Here is a 22,091-nt window from a genome sequence, read left to right on the forward strand (position 1 = left end):
TCTTCTTGTTATACCCTATCAGCCTAGACTGGTAAGATGCACTTTCCAGGAGTTCTAGCTTGTAGTTATTAATTAGACTTGTAGTTATTAATTAGTTCCTGCCACTAATGTGCTGAATAACTGGAATAGAACTTTGGGTTTATTTCTTATGATGAAACAAAATTTAAGATTTGCTTGTTTCACTGAGTGAGTAAGGGTTACAAAATATTTTTGAAGCTTTTGCATTAATGAAAGGTAGTGTACCAGTGTAATTCTCCATAGCTATTAAGATGTCATGTTGCATTTTTTTTTCCATTGCAGATTTCCTCATGTCTACAAAGTACTGCAGGGTGTCTTTGATAAAAATCCTTTTGGGATAGATCTAGGATAACAGTTTATAGCAGAACTAGTTGTAGACTTTGATGTGAATGTGTGAGTCTGAATTAGCTTCTTAATGCTACTGTATTTACAGGTGAGAGTAGTAAGCAGATCAGTGTTGTGCTTTCAGCTATTGCTAATAAAGACTCAGTCTGTGTAGTATAAAGAGAAGTGCTTGTTATGCAGTGCTTGTTTAAGTGGAGGAAATCTGTAAAGAGCATATAAAGAAGAAAAATGAGTTAGTACGCTTGATTTTATAGTAGTTTTCAAAAAAATACTGTTAAGTGAGATAGTGACACGGTATGCACCAAAATGCTGTAACTTACAAATGAGTAAAGACATCATGATGAAAACAATGAAATCTCAAAAAAGAAAGATCTGCGAGAGTAGACTTAAGAGAATGATGCTAAAAAATGTTTATGATCCAATAAATTGCTTTCTCTGTAGGACCAATTAACAATGTTTACAAACTTTGAATCCTCAGCGATTGTGAATGTGTGATAAACGTGGAGTGCATGACAGAACCTGTTTTTTCGTTAGATGCTGTTCAGTCACATCTCTCAATGATCCACACTTTTCTTTTTTTTGCAGGTTTGTTTTGACTAAAACGGTATTAAAATATTTTGTGTATCTTTGACAGCAGAAAGCCATGACATTGATCTTGAAAATTTACCTGTATGCCATAAAAGTTCTGATGTGTTGAATACCTCTGTAATTTCCCTTGTTTTGAATCGGTCAGGGTCTGTTCTTCTGTAGTAATTCTTTGACAACTGTTTTATGTGTTGTAGATGGGGAGGGGAATGTATGACATGAACTGTGAACTTCTAGGTCCGGTGAATTGAGCATTGAAGATGACAAAAGCAATTTAAATACTTAATTTTGTAATGTCTGGATGCCAGTCGATTGATTTGTAAAGTTCTTATCCCTTTAGTTACACATAATATCTATTGCTTCTCTCCTCAGTCAGCCCCGTGCTCCGCCCCTGTTTCTGTATATTGTATGTTTGATGCTTCTTTTTTACGTACTTTTTTTTTTCTCCTTCCATTTGTCAGAGTTAATGGGACCCGAGTTAGCTATAATCCGTAGGGGTCTACAGCGGCTGAGGCTTAAGAAGGCAGAACAACAGAGACAGCGAGAGCTAGCTGAGGGTTCTGCACCACAGTCCTCCTCTGATCAGTCATCCTCTAAGGGCTCCTCACAGGACCCTCAGACATCAGGTTGTCATTTGTCAAGGTTTCTTAAGCAGCTAACGTAGTTATAGTCTGTGCTACTATTGTTTGCTGAGACCGCTTCACTTCCAGAACAAGACAATGCATTTGCTGCTTTTCTTACCTTGCATGTGGTGGTGTTTATCATCACATGGTTAGGGAAGGAGGAGTAATGACAGATTCATTTATTTAACATGTTTGGATTGCATAGTGCAACACCACTATGTGGAGAAGGTTTCCTAGGTGCACGTTATCAAGTATTTGCAATGTTCGTTAGAGAAATCACTGTGTCCTGGATAGAGCAATCCACTTCCACCCTTGTTATTGAATTGCTATTAATTGTATCAGGTAGTAAGATGGCTTTGGTTTAGCATATGTTCTTAATCAAGGGAACGATACAGTAAAACAGAAAACAGCTCTCCTAAATGTTCTGTTTTTACAGTAAACGTAGTGCAATTACTTCTAGCAAGCCAAAGTCTCCAGATGTGCTTGCTTTTTTTTAATACAGTGACGCTGCTTTCACCATCATCTTTGTCGTCTTAACTGAGATTAAAAATAAATGTAAGAAAGCTTTGCAGATATTTATAATAAAAAGAAATGTTTCTGAGGAAGTTCTAAGTTAGGGTAGAGTCACGCATGCAAATGTATGAATACAGAGTTAAACCCTAAGGCATATCAACTTGAAGCAGACTTTGCCATGGCATTGTGTGGAGATGAATGGGCTGCATGCTGTGTGAGCAATGAGCTTACTTTGTGCTGAAGTAAATATAAAGGCCACGTGTCCAGCAGTGTTTCTTTTCTAGCACTGTCCCATCTCTTTTCCTTTTCTTTTCCTGCAAAGTTGCTCTTGATGCTCTGTTCTGTGGCAGATGTTCGGTTTTCAGGCACATTCAGGTTGTAGGTTTTATAAATAAATAAATAAAATGGAAAATCCCCAACTTTGTCTGCCACTGTCTGAAATGAAATCATAGGCTTTGTTTGGCCTGGAGCTGCAAGTTCTCAATCCCTACTTGGGTGTATCCACTTGGGTGTTTTTGAAGTCAGTGTAGCACTAACATTTTCTTCTGCCCTGTATTTCATTCTCAGTTCTTGTCTTTGCAATTACAGAAGCTCAGTTATCATAGCTGTAGCCACAGGGGGAGAAAAATAGTTGAGTCACGTAGGATTATCAGTAGAAGATGGCATGAGCTGAAAGTTCTTACTGGTTTTAAAAAGAAACGTGCTCATGCTATTGGATTGTCTGGTAATTATCCCATCTCCTCCTAGCCTGAGGTTCTGTAATGCTCATGAAGATTTGTAAGCTTTATCTGTAGTAATTAACCCTCATGTTTAGAGAAGTGTGGCTAGAAGCTTTATATGCTGGTGGATGCAAAAGGGAATTAACTAAGTAATGGCTGATCTGACCTTGGGAAAGCACGTCACCCTCAGATGGCAAAAAAACTTTGTTTCAGTGGATTCATCACGTGAAATACTGTGTAAACTTGGCAGAGCTGAAGAAGCAGAATGTGCTTTGTACATCAGGCCTGTTTTGTCTTCAAGTCTTTTATACTGAACAGAGAGAGATTTTCTTTTTGGTGGCTGCTCTGAGAGGGAACTGTGGTGAATTCTTAAATGCTTTCACCAGTAAGGACTAGTCTTGGCTTATGTTTATGTGGTACTTCTTAACATTTAGATTGTACATAGTATTTAGCCAAGTATAACTGGGCTATGTGCAAACTATAAAGAAATTAAACCTTTATAACTTGTTGTTACTGCTGCCCCACCCAGAGCGGATGTGCTGTGTATGCATCACTGTGAATCAGTGACAGCTTATAAACTGAAGCAAGGCTTCAAAGAGATCTTCACCTCTCGTTCTGAGAACTTTGAAGCAAATAAAATACATTATGAGAAGTTAAAGAATATGAACCATCTGATTTTGAAAGAAAAAGGAATTGGTGTTATAGGTCAGTGTGCATCAGAGACTCCTGTAGCTGTCCTACTCCTGTAGCCCTTATATCTTATGTAACCTGAGTGATTAAAAACTGCATTTTTATTCTTTGAGGTTTTGTTTTTAGATATAGAAATGTCTGTTTGAAGTCCAAAATATGTAGCAGAGAGCTTAATCATTGCACAGAGGAGTTACTTGTAATAATTAAACCAAGTGTTTATCTTCTTGAATTAATGTACACTTTACTTACCATGTTTGGGACTCCAAAGACAGGTCTCACTGCTTCAAGCCCAACTCCCTCACTGGTGCTGATGTTCATGCTATAAAGAGGATTTATTGTCCAAATTATAGGAAGATCCTTCAGCATCTTAAAAATAGAAGATTATTTTCTGTTTGAGGTTCCCTATATTTATGAATCTTCAGTTCCCCCTTTAAGCGGTGTTCCAGTTTAGAATGTACTGGTGACATTACAACCAGTGGTGAAGTGCACTGGGATGTAGACCCAGCCTGTGAAGGCTCAGGTAAGAGTTGGATTTTTGTTTTTTAACTATATGGCCCAGTTTTGGTAATGCTTTTCTTTCAAAAGCTTTATCAGAAATTACAGAAGTATGCTTTCAGTATTTTTACAGAACCAAGCCATATATTAAAAAAAAAAAAAGGCATTTACCTGAACTTCTCTAGGCTGGTGCTGTTGATTTCCCTGCCTGAGTTGTAAAGTTCTAGACTGCAGTGCAACTTCAAGGGGGCCTGGTGATCTGTGGCTTGGAGAGACCTGAGGGAGGAAGGAAAAAAAGTAAATTAGGGAGTTGGGAATTGCTACATATTGAACTCTTAACTGTGTTAATTGGATTATGTAGAATGCTTCCTCTATTTCGCTTACATTTCTCAAAGATCATATTCCAAGTAAAATGCATTCATAGAGCTGTAAGAAGTTATCAAAACAGTGGAATATGGGAGATGTAAATCTATATTAGCAGAGACTATTATCTAGAATTTTTTTTTGTTTTTACTGACTGATTGAATGGGATGAGTGGTAAAACATGCTGCTGTTTACTTACTTTTTAATAGCTGGAGGTCTTCTTAAACACCGGGTCACCTTCTGTGGTGCAGGTTTGTACAAGTGCAGCATGCAGGCTGTTGTTCATTATTGGCAAAAATAAATATCTAGCAGAGGTGACTGTTGAAAAGTAGTGCTTCGTAGCTGAAATTTTATCTATCAAATGGTATTATTGTGCTCTTCATATCTGTTCTAGTTTCCATGGAGATGAACAGGAGACGTTACTTCTGGAGCAACCTGTGTTATTTCTTACGCTAATAATTAAAGTGCGTTTAATGGTATTTCTTCTGTTCATCTAGGCCTGAATTAAAGAGCTGATGAGATTGGCTTTTTCATGGTATGCCCCTTAAAAAGATCATAGGGTGTATAAGCATGTAGAAACAATCAGACTGCAAAGACAGAGCTTGTCTAAGAATCACTGTCTTCTGTGATTTAGTCTTCTTAGTTTGATAAGAGAAGAAATCCCTTGCCTTTAGGACTTGGGTAGGAGTTAATCCCAGCTGAGGGCTCATAGCTATGTATATGCCCAAAGCCAGCCTGCCCTCGAGAGATGCACACCATTTCATGTGCTGAGTCAGCTGTTCATCTTATGACATGGTGTATCTTTACGGCAGCTTTTTTCCTCATGTTTGCATTTTAAAAATTGGGTTACAATTCTGAAAATACTCCACCATAAACACTTATCTTCTAAATTAGAAATTATATTTAAAGTACACTTCAGTTTGGGAAAGTGAAATATATTAATGTTACAGATCTCATGCTTAAGAGCTAAGTCTCATCTAAATCTAGAGGACAAATTCAGTGGTCTGGCTTTGGTACCTTCAGTGCAAGGCATAAGCATGTTGAACAGAGGCAAAGACAAATTAAGAATTATATTCCATGCCCCAGTCAGTGTGTCCAAGCCCGATTACCGACACAAGCCAACCTCCAAAGCACACTGAGCTTGCATTAGATTTCCCCTAGTTGTCTTCATTCCTTCTCCCTTTCCACACAGTGCTAGGTATCAGTGTAAAGAAGGAACTGGTGGTTCTTGCACCAGTTGTTGTGAATGAAGTGTCATTCTGAGGATGCATCATTCAATCAGCTTTGTCAGTTTAGCAGGTTTTATAGCTGTTCTACAAAACAAGTCATGCTGCTAATCTAGTGCAAACCTCAGAGTGAATCACCTGCGAGAGGAGATCTCTTACTTGATCGCTTTCCCATATTGGATTGAAATTCATGCTGAAGTTCTTTTAGCACGCTGTGGGTCTTGCAGACTAACTCAGTTTCTAATACAGGATATTAAATCCATTTAGCTTAGCGTGAATTCGTTTGTAACAGAACATTAACAAGTGGAACCAACATACGGTAGCCCAGCCAATATTGTGTTTGAAGTGCTGCACTGATTTATGTACATCCGTGCATCTTGCAGCAATATGGAAGTAAGATCTGGTTTTCAGAGCCTGTAAAGGAAATGGGCTTCAGAGAAGATGTAGAACTTGTCATCTACTGCTGTGTGTTTTTTTTCTTTCTGTGATTAGATAAGAGTTTCTGTAAGGCTGACTGGTGTGGTACTGTGTCACAAACTCATGAAGATGTTTTCAGTCATCAGATGTCGCGGATGTTTCTAGCATCTAAGAATGCAGGACAATTGAACTGTCTCCTGAGTGGGATCTGTTTGGGTGCTTTTATGTACAAACAATCTGTATGCTGCCACATCCATAAATCCTCTTTTACAGTTTACATTCATAGGTACAAATATTGAAGGTACTGGTATGCCATGCGTATTTCATGTTGAAATATTTTATGTATAAATACTCTGGAATTTATGTGTTGCACATAGTTTGAAGTACTAATGTTATTTGATAGTTTCAGCAAGGGCTTTACAAGTCATAACTCTTCAATGTTCTTGGAAACGTTTTAGAAATGAAGAACTAGGCAAAATCCTTGGTAATGGGCAGGCATTTTGAATATCAATGTCAGGAAGCTTCAGGCTGTTCAGTGACTACCTAAAGAAACACGTAATGATTTGAAACAAGTGGCTTTGCTTCTTTCATGCCTAGAAAATGCAATATGGCTGGCTGCTCATAAAACAACCCCAAAGCTTCCTTGTATTGCTGCTTTTTATTTTTTTGTTTTAAACTAACGTGTGATCGTGACATTGCTGTGCAGTTCTCTGCTGCTTATGTTTTAAGTTGAAATCTCATTTTTGTTTCAGATTCTCCTTCTTCTGTGGTTAACAAACAGCTTGGATCCATGTCACTTGATGAGCAACAGGGTGCGTGACAGGAAATGCGCTATACCCAGCCATAGCTGATTGCAATGCTTCCTTTTTAAAATTGCCTTTCGTGATGATAAACAGTTTAAAATGCTGTTCATCTGCATAAAGTAGAATTCTGTAAGCAGATCTGCTGGAAACTTGTTAATTATTTGATTCTCAATACCAGGATCAGAGTAAGGTTAATTGTTTCTGAAAGCCATCCTATGCTCAATTCATAACGTGTTCAGTGTAGGTACAGTAAACGTCTTATGTACTCTACAGAAATTTGGTATGTTTTTTTGTTTTTAATGTGAAATTTAATTCTTTAAACAGTTTCTGCTTTTTTCTGGATGGTTGTTCTTGAATCTGAATGCAGCTGTCAACTTGAAATAACTTGCAATCATGTAACTCGAAAGCAGTTTATTTTATGCAAAAGATACATGCAGCTTTGTTGTACTTGCACAATTTGAGTAACTCGAGCACCTATTGCATTTAAGTGCATCTTACCTCTGTAATCTTTTGTCCTCTACTCCTTCTACTAAGCAAGTACCAAGATTCTTTGTAGATGCCTCAGATTCTAGTGATAGAAAGAGTGCTTCTGAGCTTTCTCTACACCCATTGTTTATCAGTCTTCAAATTGTGAGCAGTGAACTTGGCCACAGGTGACCCTGTTCTAGCTGAATCAATATCACATGCAGTGAATATTTATGCCTGAATAATTAATTAATGATGGAGGGTAATTTAAAAATAGATTTCCATATGCTCTGCATTATGCTTACTTCCATATCAAGGCCTCAGTAGAGCTTAAGTAGCTTAAATGACAAAAAAGAGCTGGCTGTTTCATGTTTCACATCAAAAGCTAGACTGCTATTTTGATGTTCCATTTCTGAAAGACACTCTTTGGCAGTTGTTGAGTTATGGTTTATGCTAGGATGCCAGAATGCTGGGGAAAGAAATCGAGCTGTGCTTGATCTATTGATACAATAAACATGTGTTGTGGAACTACATTTTGTGATGAAATAGCCTTAAATCTTACTATGTGCATTTTCTAATTATTCATGGTTTAATAGGCTACCACTTCACTCTTCAGGCGTGGCTGTAAGACTTGCTTGTTGTTAGCGACCAAATTATGCCCTGTTTTATGAACTCAGAATAGAGCCTTGTTTTATGGCAGTAGAATCAGCCAGAATTAACACGTCTGTGTGCTTATTCTTATGAAATTCTTACAGCAGAAAAATTTTGGGAAGTTGATAAAATAGTTTATTCAACAAAGTTGTAAATTAAACCCATGTAACAACAAAAATAGAAGCGGAAGTTTTCATGCCAGAAATCAGTTCCCAAATTTCTTGTCTAGCATGAGAGCTAGTTTGTATATTACTGTTGTTAACTGACTAACTGCAGTAATCTTGGATGTTTTAAGGCAGTGTTTTGTGGTGAGAAGGATCACCTGAAGAAACTCAAAATGCTGCCTCACATACAGAACCTAAGAATTCGGACAAGGAAGTAATTTGTTAGGAAACCTACCTGATCCTAATATAAACCAGAAGTAATTTGCTGAGACCCAGAGGAGAATCTTGAAGTTAAAACTCCTTTAGTCTTACTTGATGCTTGAACAGAAATCTCGGTAATGTATAAGTAGCTAATGGCAGAAGTTGTATCAGTTCTTGTACAGAAATGCTTTGTTGTTCTTACTCCTTTTTGTTCTCTTAATTTGATGCTGAATTAGCTGGCTTACTGTTGGACCAGTCTGTGCTGTTGACAGTTTTGTTTTAAGACATTTCCTGGGTTTAAAGACCTTTTGATAGTTATACCTATATAAACATATACTCACAGTGCCATTTTTATGACATTCTAGAAGCTGCAAATCCTTCCATACTTTACAATATAGCTTCCAAATGGCTTGTAGTAATCAACACTGAATGTTTTGTTTGACTGTGATTTTAATAGTAGAGGATATCTGTAAGATTTCTTTTAGTATAAAAGACAGTCATTTGTCTTTAAGGTACTGTCTGAATTGTTATGATTAGTGAGAGATCCTGATGCCAGGGCACTGGCTTGGTAACTCTGAAGTGTAAATGGATGCATGCATCCCATACCATCTTACTGCTTCTTCCTTTGTACACAGCAGCCATATTGAGTACTGGTATTTCTAGATATTCACAAGTTAGTGTGTTCATTTCTGGAGCATCACTGCTGTGGTGATGTCCGTGCCTGATTGTTCAGTGCCACACTACAGATATGTGAGCTGGCTCAGAAAAAGTTGGTTTGTTAAACTGGCAGAGTCCTCAGTTAGTTAGTGCCCTCTTTGGATATGCTTATGGCAGTTCTTCCTATTTTTTTAGTATGAATAAATACAAGTGTTGCTTCCACAGTAAGCGCAATCAGAAGACAGGCTTTCAGCATCCTGCTTTAGTTTCTTGATGTTGAGGTTTTAGGACATGAAAGCGCTCTTATGATGATAGATTTGAGTTTACAACGCAATCCAAACACATTTACATTCACTGTAGCTTTGTGATGTTCTGTTGCTTTGATCAGAAACATTAACTTGTTCTGTGCAGAAGTGAATGTTGCATAGCGGCATCAGGTTACAGTATTGCAGTAGTTTGATTGCTGCCTTGGACCACTCAAGGCGTTAAATTGTCTTTCCACCTGGCTTCCTCTTTTAATGAGGTCTCATCTGTACCTATGACAAAGAAGATGAAGAATTCTCTATGTCACCTCTTATTCTTTTAGTGGCCAACTCGTGATAACTTCAGCAGCATGCTGAAATGATCAGTATTTGGACATTCATAGGAAGGAGTTCCCAAATGTTGAGCAGATTTTTACACCAGGAGATACTTGCTGAGAGACTGCAAGAAGAGAAATACAACTGCAACAACAAACACCTCTTTAATTATCAAAGATGCATCATTTTTTGTTCTTTTTCTTTCAAAGTACCCAAGCATGCACTATAAGATACAGTGTGATCCTTGCTTTACTCTAATAAGAGTGTAACCAGAAGCTTTGTTTTAGAGAAGAGTTTGTATTTTGATGCTCCTCATCTATGATTAGAGTCATGTTTGTAACTGATTAATGCTCTTTCATGTAGGTTTTTAACACTATTTTCTCAGCTTTTCATCAGAAAATGTAGAAACACATATTTAAAGTTCTTCAGAGCACGGATTTCTGTTCTGATACTGTAGTGGGTTTCTGTCTTGTCAACAGTTCGCAGCCAAGTGCTGGTGGCTCAGTTAAATTCTTACGTGCTGTTTCATAGTTCGTACAACTTCATTGCATTTTTATCATAAATATCCTGTGGCAATATTGTAGCCATTTTTGTTCTGGCATGGGAAATTCGAATCCTTGTAATGAATGTTAGGTTTTAATTTATATTTACCCAAAGATTACGTGAAGTTTTTACTTCATTATAGGTACTGGTTTGTTGCCAATACAGCAAATGTCCTTTTGCTCAAATTTCTGTACTCTATAAACCAAAGAAAATTTCTCATGCTTTTGTCCAAACAGCATTTGTACAAAGCAAGACTGCATAGGCTACATGGCTGGTCATTTGTGTGGTGCCTAGTACTAAGCAAACTCCACCATGTGAATTCTGGCACGTACGTAGTGAGGCTCAGTCAGGTGCTACTTTCCATTAACTTCTTAGTGTTGCCCCTAGTTGACTTAAGCATTAATGGCAATTGGGCCACACATGCAGATAGTGAGTCGCCATGAATTTCTCTCAGGGAGATTGTGTTGTGTGGATGGATGTTATTGAGCAGTTCTGTTTTGAAGGTGCCCACTGAACAGTCCTTAAAATTGTGTGTTCAACAGGAGTTTGCCAGGATTCCAGTGGTTTTCAGTTTCACATCTGTTGCTTTTGCATGACACAAATATTTAGTTTTGCAATGGCTCCCCTTCTGCTTAAAGTTATTATAATATGAAAGGGTTACTTGAACTTACAGTGATTTTTTGGCAGTTACTTCAATTACTTGACCATTTATGACAGGTCTAAGGATATTTGTAGGTGAGTGGATTCTAGGTAGAAATAAGAGTAAAGGAGAAGGAAAGCAGTTCAGCTACACTGCTGACTGTGGTCTCATCTTTATGTGTTTACATGAGACTTAACAGAACTGAGCACAACATCTGAAGTACTTCATGTTCTTCTTACTAAGATAATTGATAGGAAAAAGATCTGCTCTTAAAGGATCATATTGTGTGTACGTATAGCTGGCAGTTTTATTTATCTGCATGTTGAAGGGCAGCATCTTTGTTTGCTCTTGTAAATACGACTTACTTTAAGCCATTTTTAAAGCATTGCAAAGTATGAATTTGGTGTGTTTACTCTGAAACTTTTTAACTGTTTGCTTGAGCTATAGCAAATCTTAAATGTTATGTCTTAACAATGTGACCTTTTTAAAGATAATTACATGATTCTTCAGAAATAATCTTTGTGTATATCACTGATGCTCATCCAAACTTTATCACTTCCATGTTTACAGAAAGTGATAAGCCACGATCAGGAACAAGTGAACCAGTTTTAAGTTTGCACTACAGTACAGAAGGAACAACTACGAGCACAATAAAACTGGACTTCACTGATGAGTGGTAAGAATTTAATCGTGCTTTTGACTTCCTGTTGATGCACTTCACTAACACTGGTTTAGCATAATTGCAAATATTTTTACATAAGATATGGGTATATTTTCCATTAAGTATGTATCCAATTTGAAAATGGCTGGAGTTGTTAGCACATTCAAAATGGAAGACAGACATACTTTAACATGGAATTTATGTGAGAGCGTGTGATATTTTCCTGTTAATCTTTTTAATGGTAGCATAGTTGGGAACCTAGCTAATGTCATCAGCACCAAGCATCATATTTGCATTTGCTACTCTAAACTAAAGCAAGGTAGTACACTGATGGGAAGGTAGTCTGGGAGTTAGCACTCAAGTTTTAATTCTTGGTTCTACCAAACTTCTCATAGATTATTTAGCGAGTTAGTCTTTCTGTGGGCACAGTTCCTAAGTTGCAAAACAATTAATTCAGTATTTCTATGCTTCGCTGCATTGATTTTCTTACCAATTTATATTGTTTCTAAGTTCTGTGGGCTTTTTGCTTGTTTGCTTTTTACATGTTACATTGCCAGGAGCAGCACAAATTCAAGCTCTAGAGGGAGTGGAAGTCACTGCAAAAATGAAGGCCAAGAAGACTCCTTAAAAACAAAAACCCCAGAAGAGTCAGGACCTGAAGATGAAGAAACAAGTAAGATTCAGCATTACTTCTGTAATGGTAAGGTAAAATTTCTGCTCTCATATGTCTATGACTACCACCGAATACAACGGGAGTCTCATACACGCGCATATGAAGGCAGAATATAGCCATGATAGAGCACGGTGCTTTTGTTGTTTTGGGGTTTGGTGGTTTCTGTTTGTTTGTTTGTTTTAATGAAGGAGGAATGTACTGACCTGAGAGAGATGCAATTAAAATGAGCTTTTCCTGTCTTTAATTCTGATACTCTTGTTCTTCCTCCTTAGAAACATATTTTTGCCCTAATTTGTACTGAAAATAGCAGAGCTGCTGTTTGTAGTTGTAATGAATGCTAGGTATTTTGCAGCCCTCCTTTCAACTTTTAGATGTATTTTGTTATGTAATGTTCTTTTATTTAATTCTGTCTTTCTTTTATGTGAGGCAGACTTGCTCATTTCATTGCCAAAAGGGCAGTCAAGTCAAATTACGGGTTCCAGATACGGGTTTCAGTAGAGGGATAACTTAATTTATCTCTTCAGAAATAATGGTTTTCAGTAAATGATCATCTGTTTGAAGAGTATTGCTATTTTTAGTTATATTCTGATTGCGTGGGATACAAGTGTATTAAGGGATAAGAAATAATACTTTCTTCTTTGTTTAAGTATTGACCTGAGCAACTGTAAAGAAGTGATTTTTTTTTAATGCACTGACTTGATGCAATGAAGATCACAGTAAAGTGAGATACAGAACTTGCAGGGCGTTGTTTTGATAGGTTTGGTCTAGGACTGCTGGTACTATCTACTAGGACTGGCAGATACGCATCTAAGTGAAATCATGCAATTTAATATCAAGTTGTTTAATTCAGGAGTTCCTGATGAATCTCACAAGGAAGACAGAAGTGCTGAGGAGTTGAAAGCTACAGATGAAACTGTAGAGACAACAGAAGCAAGTATGTATATGTATTAATATGGTTATATGAGGATGTAGAGAGTTAAAAAAAACTAACTTTCCAATATGAACTTAATATGCATAATTTAATTTTCATGGCTATTTATAATGCCTTCTAAAACAGACTTGTAATCATTTCACCAATATTTTCCATTAGCTGTTTCAGATAAACCTGTCACTGAGCATCCCGGAATCCAAACAGAAGAAAATGACCCCAGTGTTGAGGCTGCCTCCAGAAATGAAGAGGAAGAAGCTTCCTGTGAAAAAAGTGCAAATCAAGAAATTCCAAGTCAGCAAAGTGCTGAATCCACTGCCAACTTGCTTAGTGCAAACGATGAACCTCAGCCACACCCAGAATCCTCAGGGCTTGCAACTCCAGAAGATTGTTCTACCAGAACCTCAGCTCTCCAAGAAACTGATGACAGTGATGACGATCCCGTTCTGATCCCAGGAGCAAGGTATCGAGGAGGACCAGGACACAGGTTAGAGGAATACGTGTCTCTGTTATTGCTTGGCAACATGTGTTTTTCTTTTAGTGGAGGTACTAGAAGCCAATGCTTTTTATCTTTAATTTTAAAAGTTGATTTTGATGGCTAGACCAGCCTGATGAGCTGAGCCTAATTTGCCTATACATAAGATATGTATAGCTACATTTTCCCTCCTAGCCAGGCAAGCTCCCACACACCTAATACCTGTCTGTGCTTTTGGTTCTTTTGTGCCTGCTGAATACCCCAAGGCTAAACATTTGCTCTTCACTTTTGGTAATTATGACTTACAGTAATTATGAGAATAATCAGAAAGTTCATATAATTGCATTTAGGGCACAGAGGTTTAAATTCTCTTTTTCAGCTGTACTTTGGATGTTTTTTCTATGACAAAACAAGAACTATTCATGTTTTTTTCCATCAATATTATATTTTTTTGTTGTTCATACATTGAGACAGATAGGATCAATCATTCTTTTTTTATTCTCTGAAGGAGAAACTGTAAACCTTTTTTTCCTCTCAGTTATCTATGTATAATAGTAAAAAAAGAATGGCTAGCTGAAGGTTGTCATCATTTAATAAGTTCTGTATATTTTTTTCTTGTAAAATGAAAACACCTATACATTGTTTGATCATTTGGTAAGTTTAGTCCCTGGTTTTTTTAATACCTCTCTTCACTAATTTCAGTTGTTGGGCTTTTAAAAGTTACATTAATTATTTAAGCAACATCCTTAGAGTAAAGAGCATATCTTTTAATTTATTTTAGGTAATACATAACATATTGTCAGGTGCCTTAGCTTTACTCCTGTCTTCTTCAAAGGCAATATTATCTTGCTATTAATTCCTTGTGCTCATAATACAAATTCTTTATGGGAAACGTTACAATTTATATTCATTAAATAATCTGAAGGAATTTAATAACTGAGTATACAAAAGGTTCTGAATAATTTGTAGTTTAAGAAAAAACAGTCAAGCCACTTTACGTGGTCAGTGGTTGCTCATTACAAAGCACCATCAATTCAGTAAATGATATTTTTAATGAAAAAGTCATCATGTACAGATTGTTTCTTACTGTTCGTTTTTCACACAGTACTACGTAAACTTGAATCACAGATAAATATATTGTGGCTGAAATCGTTGCTACTGCAATGGCAATGCTCATTATAATGTAGTGGATGAAGAGCAAACTGTCAAAAACTCTGCAATTTTAATCTCATTGCTGGTTTTGTTAGGATTCTTAGCTTCTCTTTGTGCACCTTGTATTATCTCTATTACTTAAGAGTTCTTGTAGTAATGTAAAGAGAGTGATACTTCAGAGTGTCCTATAGCTGTGGACATCTTAATGAAGTCGCTCTCCATCTGGCACTGTTTTTTCTCCTCTTGTCTGTGCAGTGAAATTTCTTCTGTAGCAGTTGAAATCTTATCATATATGAAAAAACATTCAACTAAATTAATGATGCAATTAAAATCCTTTATGCAGCCCCTTGCTCCCTTATTCTTCCTCCATATAAAAACTGACAAAAGCAACTAGTTTAGAATTGCCTCCAGGCTTTCATTATTCAAGCTTAAACCAACTGCCTCATCTTATTCTACTCCTGTATACATGTAAACAGGGAAGTTTTCAAGTTTAATTTCTAACGACTCAGTTATTTACTTTGTTCCCTTCCTATTATGCTGTTTTCAGGAGTTTCTAAATGCCCTCTTGAGATACTGAAGAAAAGTGAGACAAGCTATGAGTAATGAAAAAAAATTTGGATATCTTGAGAGAGAGAGATTAGGTGCTGGTGGTCTTAAAGGCTAGCTGTAAGACCTCTTAGTATTTATATCTCTCGTGAAAATGAGTGAAGGGAACTGGAAGTCCTCTCTACTACTGCAACAGATGTTGTAGTGTATTATCCCTGTCATAAACTTGCATATCCCTTACAGAAAATCCCCCTGACACCTTAACAAGTGGGAAGTTGCTTCAAAGCATTCCTAATATACCCATTGTTATTCCTAATGGGTATAAGTTGACTATAATTAGTCTTTTTGTTTTGTGCTAACACAGTGCTTTGCAATAACTGCTCTTCCATGTCCAGTGCATGGATGACCACGATGAACATCATTTAAGTGATGCTCATCCTGACTGTTGTTGGCTTTTGTTTTGCTAGACTAGAGAGTACTAAGATTTTCTGCACTCTTAGCAGTAAAATCTTCCAGTATTCTTCCAGCATTGTACTGGTTCCCATCTGTGCTCTTCCTAGTTGCACCTCTTTCTTGAATCTGGTAGGCCAGAATTACTGTGCTTGTTGGGATGTTGCTAAGAATATTGGTATGACTATTACTCTTTTTCTAGAGAAGATTCTTTGTGGTATCAGTGGGATGTAGTTACATCCTTCCTCTTTTTTGCCTATGGCTGCCTCATAGTGGTGGCTTTTTGTCTTCAGATTACTGAAATCTTTCCTACTTCATCATTTCCAGCAGGATAATGTTCCCATCTTTTGCCAGAAGGAAGCTTGGAAGTATATGACTGTTCTCAAGGTCTATGCAGTCCTATATTCTTAAAATTAACCAATTTCATGTTCTAAATGCCTAGCGTGAGTACATTCCTACCTTTTGCTCAAAAGATCATTAACGGTACATTAAACAGATACGATAAACATACCAGCCTTCAAGGCTGGTGAGTAACTCCACCAGTATGCTTCCTGTAGGCTTACATTCTCTCTTCTCACTTAGTAAATCGTGTTACCTAACAATTCCTTCACTAAATCTCATCGTCTCAGATTTACTTAATTATTGAGTTTCCCATGTGTCATCCCTATGACATAATTAATGTCTTAATACAGAAGTAATGCATCCAGAGAATATGTAGGAGGTATTGGGTTTTTGTTTGTTTTTTCCTTTCCAGAGAAGGTTATAGGGTTGTCCTGCAATAACATAACTTTTGTGAACCTAATTTATGCAGAGGCAAAAAAGAATTTATTCTCTGGGACAGAAAATTCTGAAACAATGCTAAAAAAAACCTGTTCAACTACTAAGCCTTTTCCAATATATAAGATTAGGAGTTTTTGTCTGGAGTAAATGTTAGGGTTTTTTTTGTTGGTTTTTTTTAAATCTTCATTATTTCCCCCATACCTAATAACTAGGGTTTTTAATGTAGAAGAGAAACCCCACAGATGGGGAAGTGTAATAAAATAAACTGTCCTAGCTTTCCACTGTGAAGTAAAACTTTCTCCACTGAGAAAGGAATGGTCGCCTTCTGAGCCTGTACTCTGAAATCATGAACTTAATCTTCCTCATGAGGAAAGTATCCTTTTGATACCCTTTTGACACTACTACTTGAAGTAAAAGAAATGGAGAACTTCCTGTTGCTTCGACTTCTCAGGTTTCAGGCAATTTTTAGCAAGGTGGATGTAGATTTCAGATTTATAAACAGATTTTTTTATCAGTTTTGCAAATTAATGTTTTCAGAACTTCCACTGTTTGATTCCAACTTCTAATGTGTTCAGACAATGAACTGTATCTTTTTATCTCATTTACGCTATGTGAGAATTGATACAAGGGACATAAACTCTTTCTGTAGTTGCTTAAATGTCTCAAAATGCAATGAGGGTAATTTGTCTCTAGCCAACCTGAAATTGAACTGCCAGGAAAGACTGTGACAAATAGAAAAACACATCTGTACCTACATGAGTATTTTGGAAAAGACTTAAAATGTTAGCAGCAAAATGTGTAGAAATACGACAGTCCTTTGTGGGTTGATAAATTGGTTAAGTCAGCTGAATTCTGAGTAGGAATCAGGTTGGAGTAGTGTTGACATAGAAGGGTATTCACTGAAAATAATAATTGAGATTGTGACTTCTATTTCCCTAGCATTTCTGCAACCTCTCAATATCGTTATAGGGGTAGTGAAGATCAGTGACTCAAAGAAGGTTGTTATACTTTGGATTGACTACAGGCTAGTCAGTGCACATTCTTTTTAACGTATAAGGAACTGCCCATTGTTTTTCAGTTAAAAAAAAAAGAAAGAAAAGCCACAATAAATGATTCTTTGTCTTAACAAATATAAGAAGATAAGCAGGTTTTGAAGTCTTAAACTAGGCCTATAGCATATCTTCATTAAAACTTAGTTTAGCAAATCTAGTTGGAGCAGAGAGAGATAACACGGCTCACCTGAACAGTGTACTTTGTGATCTGTGTGAGGCAGAGTGAGAAATCCAGGAAAGATGTATAAACCTTATGTACAGAGAATGCAGTTCTTAACTGACTGAGCTTGGTTTTCACTAAGAAGACAATACAACTCTTAAGGCTGTTTCCCTTCTTAAATGACTTCATTGCTTTCATCTAGACTTTTACAGAAGTTGATCTATGAGCAGGGGTGAAGCTTGGAAGATTTTAAACTAGTAGATCAAAATTTGAAACACGCAAATGTAAAACTGAAATGATAATGCAGCAGCTTCCATTTCTGCTATTATCTATGAAAATAACTGAATTTTATAGGATCTACTTTGTGTACTAATATGTAATCTGAATATTATTTTTGCTGAAATTGAAATGGTCTCATATACTAACACATTGAGGAGCACAGACCTCCTTAGTTGGAGGAAGTAGAACACATTTTGTAATGGATGCTAACCTTTTAAAAACATGATATCCAGCATTTTTGAATGACTTCAGTTGTTGTTCCCTTTACTAGATATAATATCAGAGGAACAGCGATAGGTGATAGAATAATGAGGTAATTGATTTTTTTTTTCCTCCCCCCTCTTATTATTTCTGTATAATGGATTTATCAGGTTCTTGTTTTTTGCATCTAACTGGCATTTTAAGAATTGCTATACTTTAAATGCTATGAGTTATATTTAGCTGCATGTATTTGCATGGAAATGGTAAAGAAGTGGCAGCGTATACATTTAACAACTTATTAACATTTTTATTGTGTGCTGTAGAAATTAATGGAATTTGGAAAATGTTATGTTTGTGAGAAACAAATACCTTTTTTTATTAGGATGCTGAGGAACCTGTTAACTTTGCATCTGCTTTATCTGGCACTAGAGAACAGCCAGTTCGGAAAAAAAATATAAGAATTTACATCTTTTTTTTTTTTTTTATCCCTGAACAAGATGTAATTATCAAAGGTATACTTCATAATACATATTTGTCAAAAAGAAAAGTGCTATTTCTAAAAACAAAACAAAAAAGTGCTAAATATAATGAGGTTAAATGAAAAAGTCACTTGATCTCATGTTCCTCACTGAGATACTTGAGCGAATTAGTTACAAGAACACATAAGATTTGGGCAACTGTGTTTGGCCATGTGCCATAAGAGGGAGAAATGATCTATGATTTAATGCTAAAGCCTAGGGAAATAGAGAGAACATGGGGAAAAATAGTGCTAATGATGAAAATTAATGTACTATCTTTGTGTGGCTAGAAAGGAAAAGACATAGGATGTTGTTTCATAGAAAACTTAACCTGATTCCTATATGTTAAAAGCTTAGAGGAAAATACCACAGACACATATTCCACTGTTGTGTATTTCAAACTTAGCTGCAATTGAAATACATAAATTTATCACAACAGTATTCATTAGGGTTCAGGAGTCTGTGTTGTTTTTGCTGTATTGTACCTACATTTCAAACTAGGTACTCTTTCTGTATTAAATGTATTTACTGTGGAGCTCTCTAGCTCTTCAGTAATGCCCAGGAGAAGACTCATTTTTGTTTGCTATAAATTTCATATAAAAAGGAAGGATTTATTCAGTGTAGATTTTTTTTCAGTATACTTTTCTCTGATTTCAATTTGTTGTTCTTTTGTAGAATATCAGAATTTCTGTAAAATGAAAGTTTAGAAAGGTTTGCATCTGAGGAGAGTTGAAATATTGGCTGCGTTAGAGGGTGAGGAAATGACTTAGGAAAGCATTTGGGGTAAACGTTTTGTTTTATATAATCAGCAGTACAATAAATTTTTGCCTTTAGAATGTCAGTGGGCTGTTAGCTTGACAGTTCTGCTCATGTTTATGAACCTTCTTAATGCTTGAAATTGGACAGCAGTAGTAAGTCTCTTTCCTAGCATCAGAGGCTTCCATAGGACCATGGGTATTCGATAATTAAAATCAGAAACATTGATACTCCGGAGCAGGATCTGTTTTAAAGTAGTTTGATAGTTAGTCACCTTCCTGAGCTGGATTTGACTTTGCTGATGACAGCTTATTTGTTAAGAGACGTGGTAGGAATTCCTGGGCAAGAACACGGTAGTGGGCAGATGGATTTGCCTACATGGTCAATGAAGAACTGGACCGTAAGACGTCAGAGAATCCACTTCAGAGGTAGTGGTGATAAGCCATAGGTGCCCTGCATTTGTTTTGGGTAGGAAAAGTAGTTCAAATGAGAAGATGGCAGCAACAAGAATAACAGACTTCAAACAGCAGAAAAGAAGGAAGCAGTGTCCCTGATAGCAAAACCAGACAATATTTGTCCGTGTGTTTTTAGTGAATCTGATAGCCTTAAAAGGTGAAGATCCTTAGTGCTGGAGGGTTCTATGCTGTTTTAGTTGAGTACTCAGAACTGAGACAAGAGGAATGCAGAAGCAAAGGATGTACACCCGAGCTCCATAACCAGTTGGTACAGCTGAAATTTGGGGCGGTTGGTTTGCAATAATTGTTTTGGAAAGAAGACAGTTATTGAGGACACCAGGTTAATTTTGAGTCAGCCACTGCACCTGGGCCTCTGCTAGAAGAGTGTTTGTAGAAGAATTCCTGTAGATTGTTTGCAGATTTAGCTCATGGTTAATTGTAATGTTAGGATTTCCTTCTTCCTGAGAAACACAGAAGAGTGACTTTCAAAGTAATTTTAACAGGTATGCATAGTTGTTTTAAAACATGCTGCAGGGTTAGAAGGCCAGGAAATCTTGAGTAATATGGACCAGGAACTAATGTCTGCAGTTCTCAGAATATGTATTTCCAAGAGAAATGATGGTTTACTTTTAAGAGAAATAATGTGCTTTAGTAACAGTCTAGTTATTTAGCTGTGCAGATTACATATGTATATTTACAAATTCCTTACCAGATGTCAGAATTCCTAAACATTCAGACAATGTCCTGTGTGACAGAAGCTTTTCTTTTAAAAAATTTCTTAGCTTATAAGTTTGCATGTTTTCCAATTTTCTGGCTATGTAATTGAAAGAATATAATGATTACACTTGTGAATCCATATTCAATTCATGTAGGACTAAATTTAAATGTGCCTTTGATTGAACCAATCTGAGGCTAAAGGTGACAGTTTCCAGGGTTGCATCATTACCAGTAATGAGATGTGTTGACTTTGCTAAATGCCGGAGTCAAAACAGCAGTCCGTGGAGTGGTGATGTGTGGAGAAAAAACTCAAGATTTAGCCCTCAGGAGGTAAAGTGATACACATTTTTTGGGATAGGGAAGGGCTGATTCTTCTGGATTTCCTGGAACCTGGGTAAACTATCCGCTGACCGCTATGTTGTGATACTACTAAGCTGAAGATCCATACTTGTGGAATCTGGGCCAAAGAAGAGGGCAGCCTTTTTCTTGCAACACAAAAATGCCAGGCCTCATACCAGTTTAGGGACTATGGAACACATTGTCAGTCTCAGCTGGAATGTCCTGCTATGTCCAGTGTATAGTCCAGGTTTGGCATCTTCTGTCTTGTCTGTTTGGTCCAATGAAAGATGGACTGTGTGGACAACATTCTCCTAACAACACTTATGTTCACTGCTGGTGAATATGTGCAGCTGATGGTGGTAACTCTGATGAGAAGTAGTGTTTTGTAGCTGAGAATTTGCTCTATCAAATAGTGTTATTTTGCTCTTTGTAGTTGATGTAGTTTCCATGGAAATAAATAGGAGGCATTACTTTCAGAGTGACTAACAAAACAAGGATTGGTTTTATCAGCATTACAAGACATCATGTTTTCTGTGCCGTAAAATTAATAACAGTTAATAATATTTTGTATCCAACGTTTTTCATGCATCTTCATTATTTGATGCCTGAATATGAATAAATAGCTTGGTTTTATCAATTGATAGAGCTGCCTGAAGAGTGCTGACACAACATCTGGTGATCTGTGCTTGGAAGAGTGTGCAGTTAGAAGGAGAAGCAGCAGCTCACAGTCAGGCTTAGACAAACCTCAGAGGAGAGAAAATTTGCACGGCGCCTTTCTCCACCTCCTGATGCTCCATATCATTAGGCTACAGCCTAACTTTATGTTGCAGTGGACAGGGATTGCTTATCACAAATATTTGTTCTTGGGTTTTTAATTTATATGTTTTTATATGTTTTCTTAATTGGTGTTTGTTAGTGTGGCTTAGAAATGTACAGAAAATCTTTAGTTACGGAGTGGAAATACCTCTCAGAGTGAAACCTTTTTCCTGTAATGTACTTTGTACTGAAATAGCAGTAGATTGTGCTCATATTTATCTGTAGTGAAGACTTGCCCCTGCTGAGCTCCTGCTTGTAGCAGCACATTACTGGAATGCATGATAACTGTCTCACAGTTACAGCCATATGTGCTTGGCTGTGGTCTCTGTGCTGAAAGGAGTCATTGACTTCATAAGATAACTAAGTATCAGTCTGTTTGTGTCTTTTAAAGACCACGCATGATTATTTTAAGCTCAGAACTGAACTTAAATGAAAGA

General features: G+C 36.8%; 1 protein-coding gene across 6 annotated transcripts in view; it reads left to right on the top strand.

Moving 5' to 3' along the window:
- Nucleotides 1-22,091, top strand: part of DCAF6 (DDB1 and CUL4 associated factor 6) — a 69,543-nt gene that overhangs the window by 36,338 nt on the left and 11,114 nt on the right. The window contains exons 11-17 of one of the 6 annotated variants that reach the window (XM_065741889.1): nt 1,410-1,574; nt 6,747-6,806; nt 11,267-11,372; nt 11,915-12,057; nt 12,881-12,964; nt 13,121-13,445; nt 18,124-18,165. In XM_065741889.1, the coding sequence (XP_065597961.1) occupies nt 1,410-1,574; nt 6,747-6,806; nt 11,267-11,372; nt 11,915-12,057; nt 12,881-12,964; nt 13,121-13,445; nt 18,124-18,165 (925 nt within the window). The remainder of the gene's footprint in view (nt 1-1,409; nt 1,575-6,746; nt 6,807-11,266; nt 11,373-11,914; nt 12,058-12,880; nt 12,965-13,120; nt 13,446-18,123; nt 18,166-22,091) is intronic. The other 5 variants (XM_065741891.1, XM_065741893.1, XM_065741892.1 and 2 more) reach the window with 5 other exon arrangements.

This window comes from Cyrtonyx montezumae, unplaced genomic scaffold (genome assembly GCF_038088225.1).
Source record: "Cyrtonyx montezumae isolate F1298 unplaced genomic scaffold, pur_monq_1.0 scaffold_3, whole genome shotgun sequence".
NCBI lineage: Eukaryota > Metazoa > Chordata > Aves > Galliformes > Odontophoridae > Cyrtonyx > Cyrtonyx montezumae.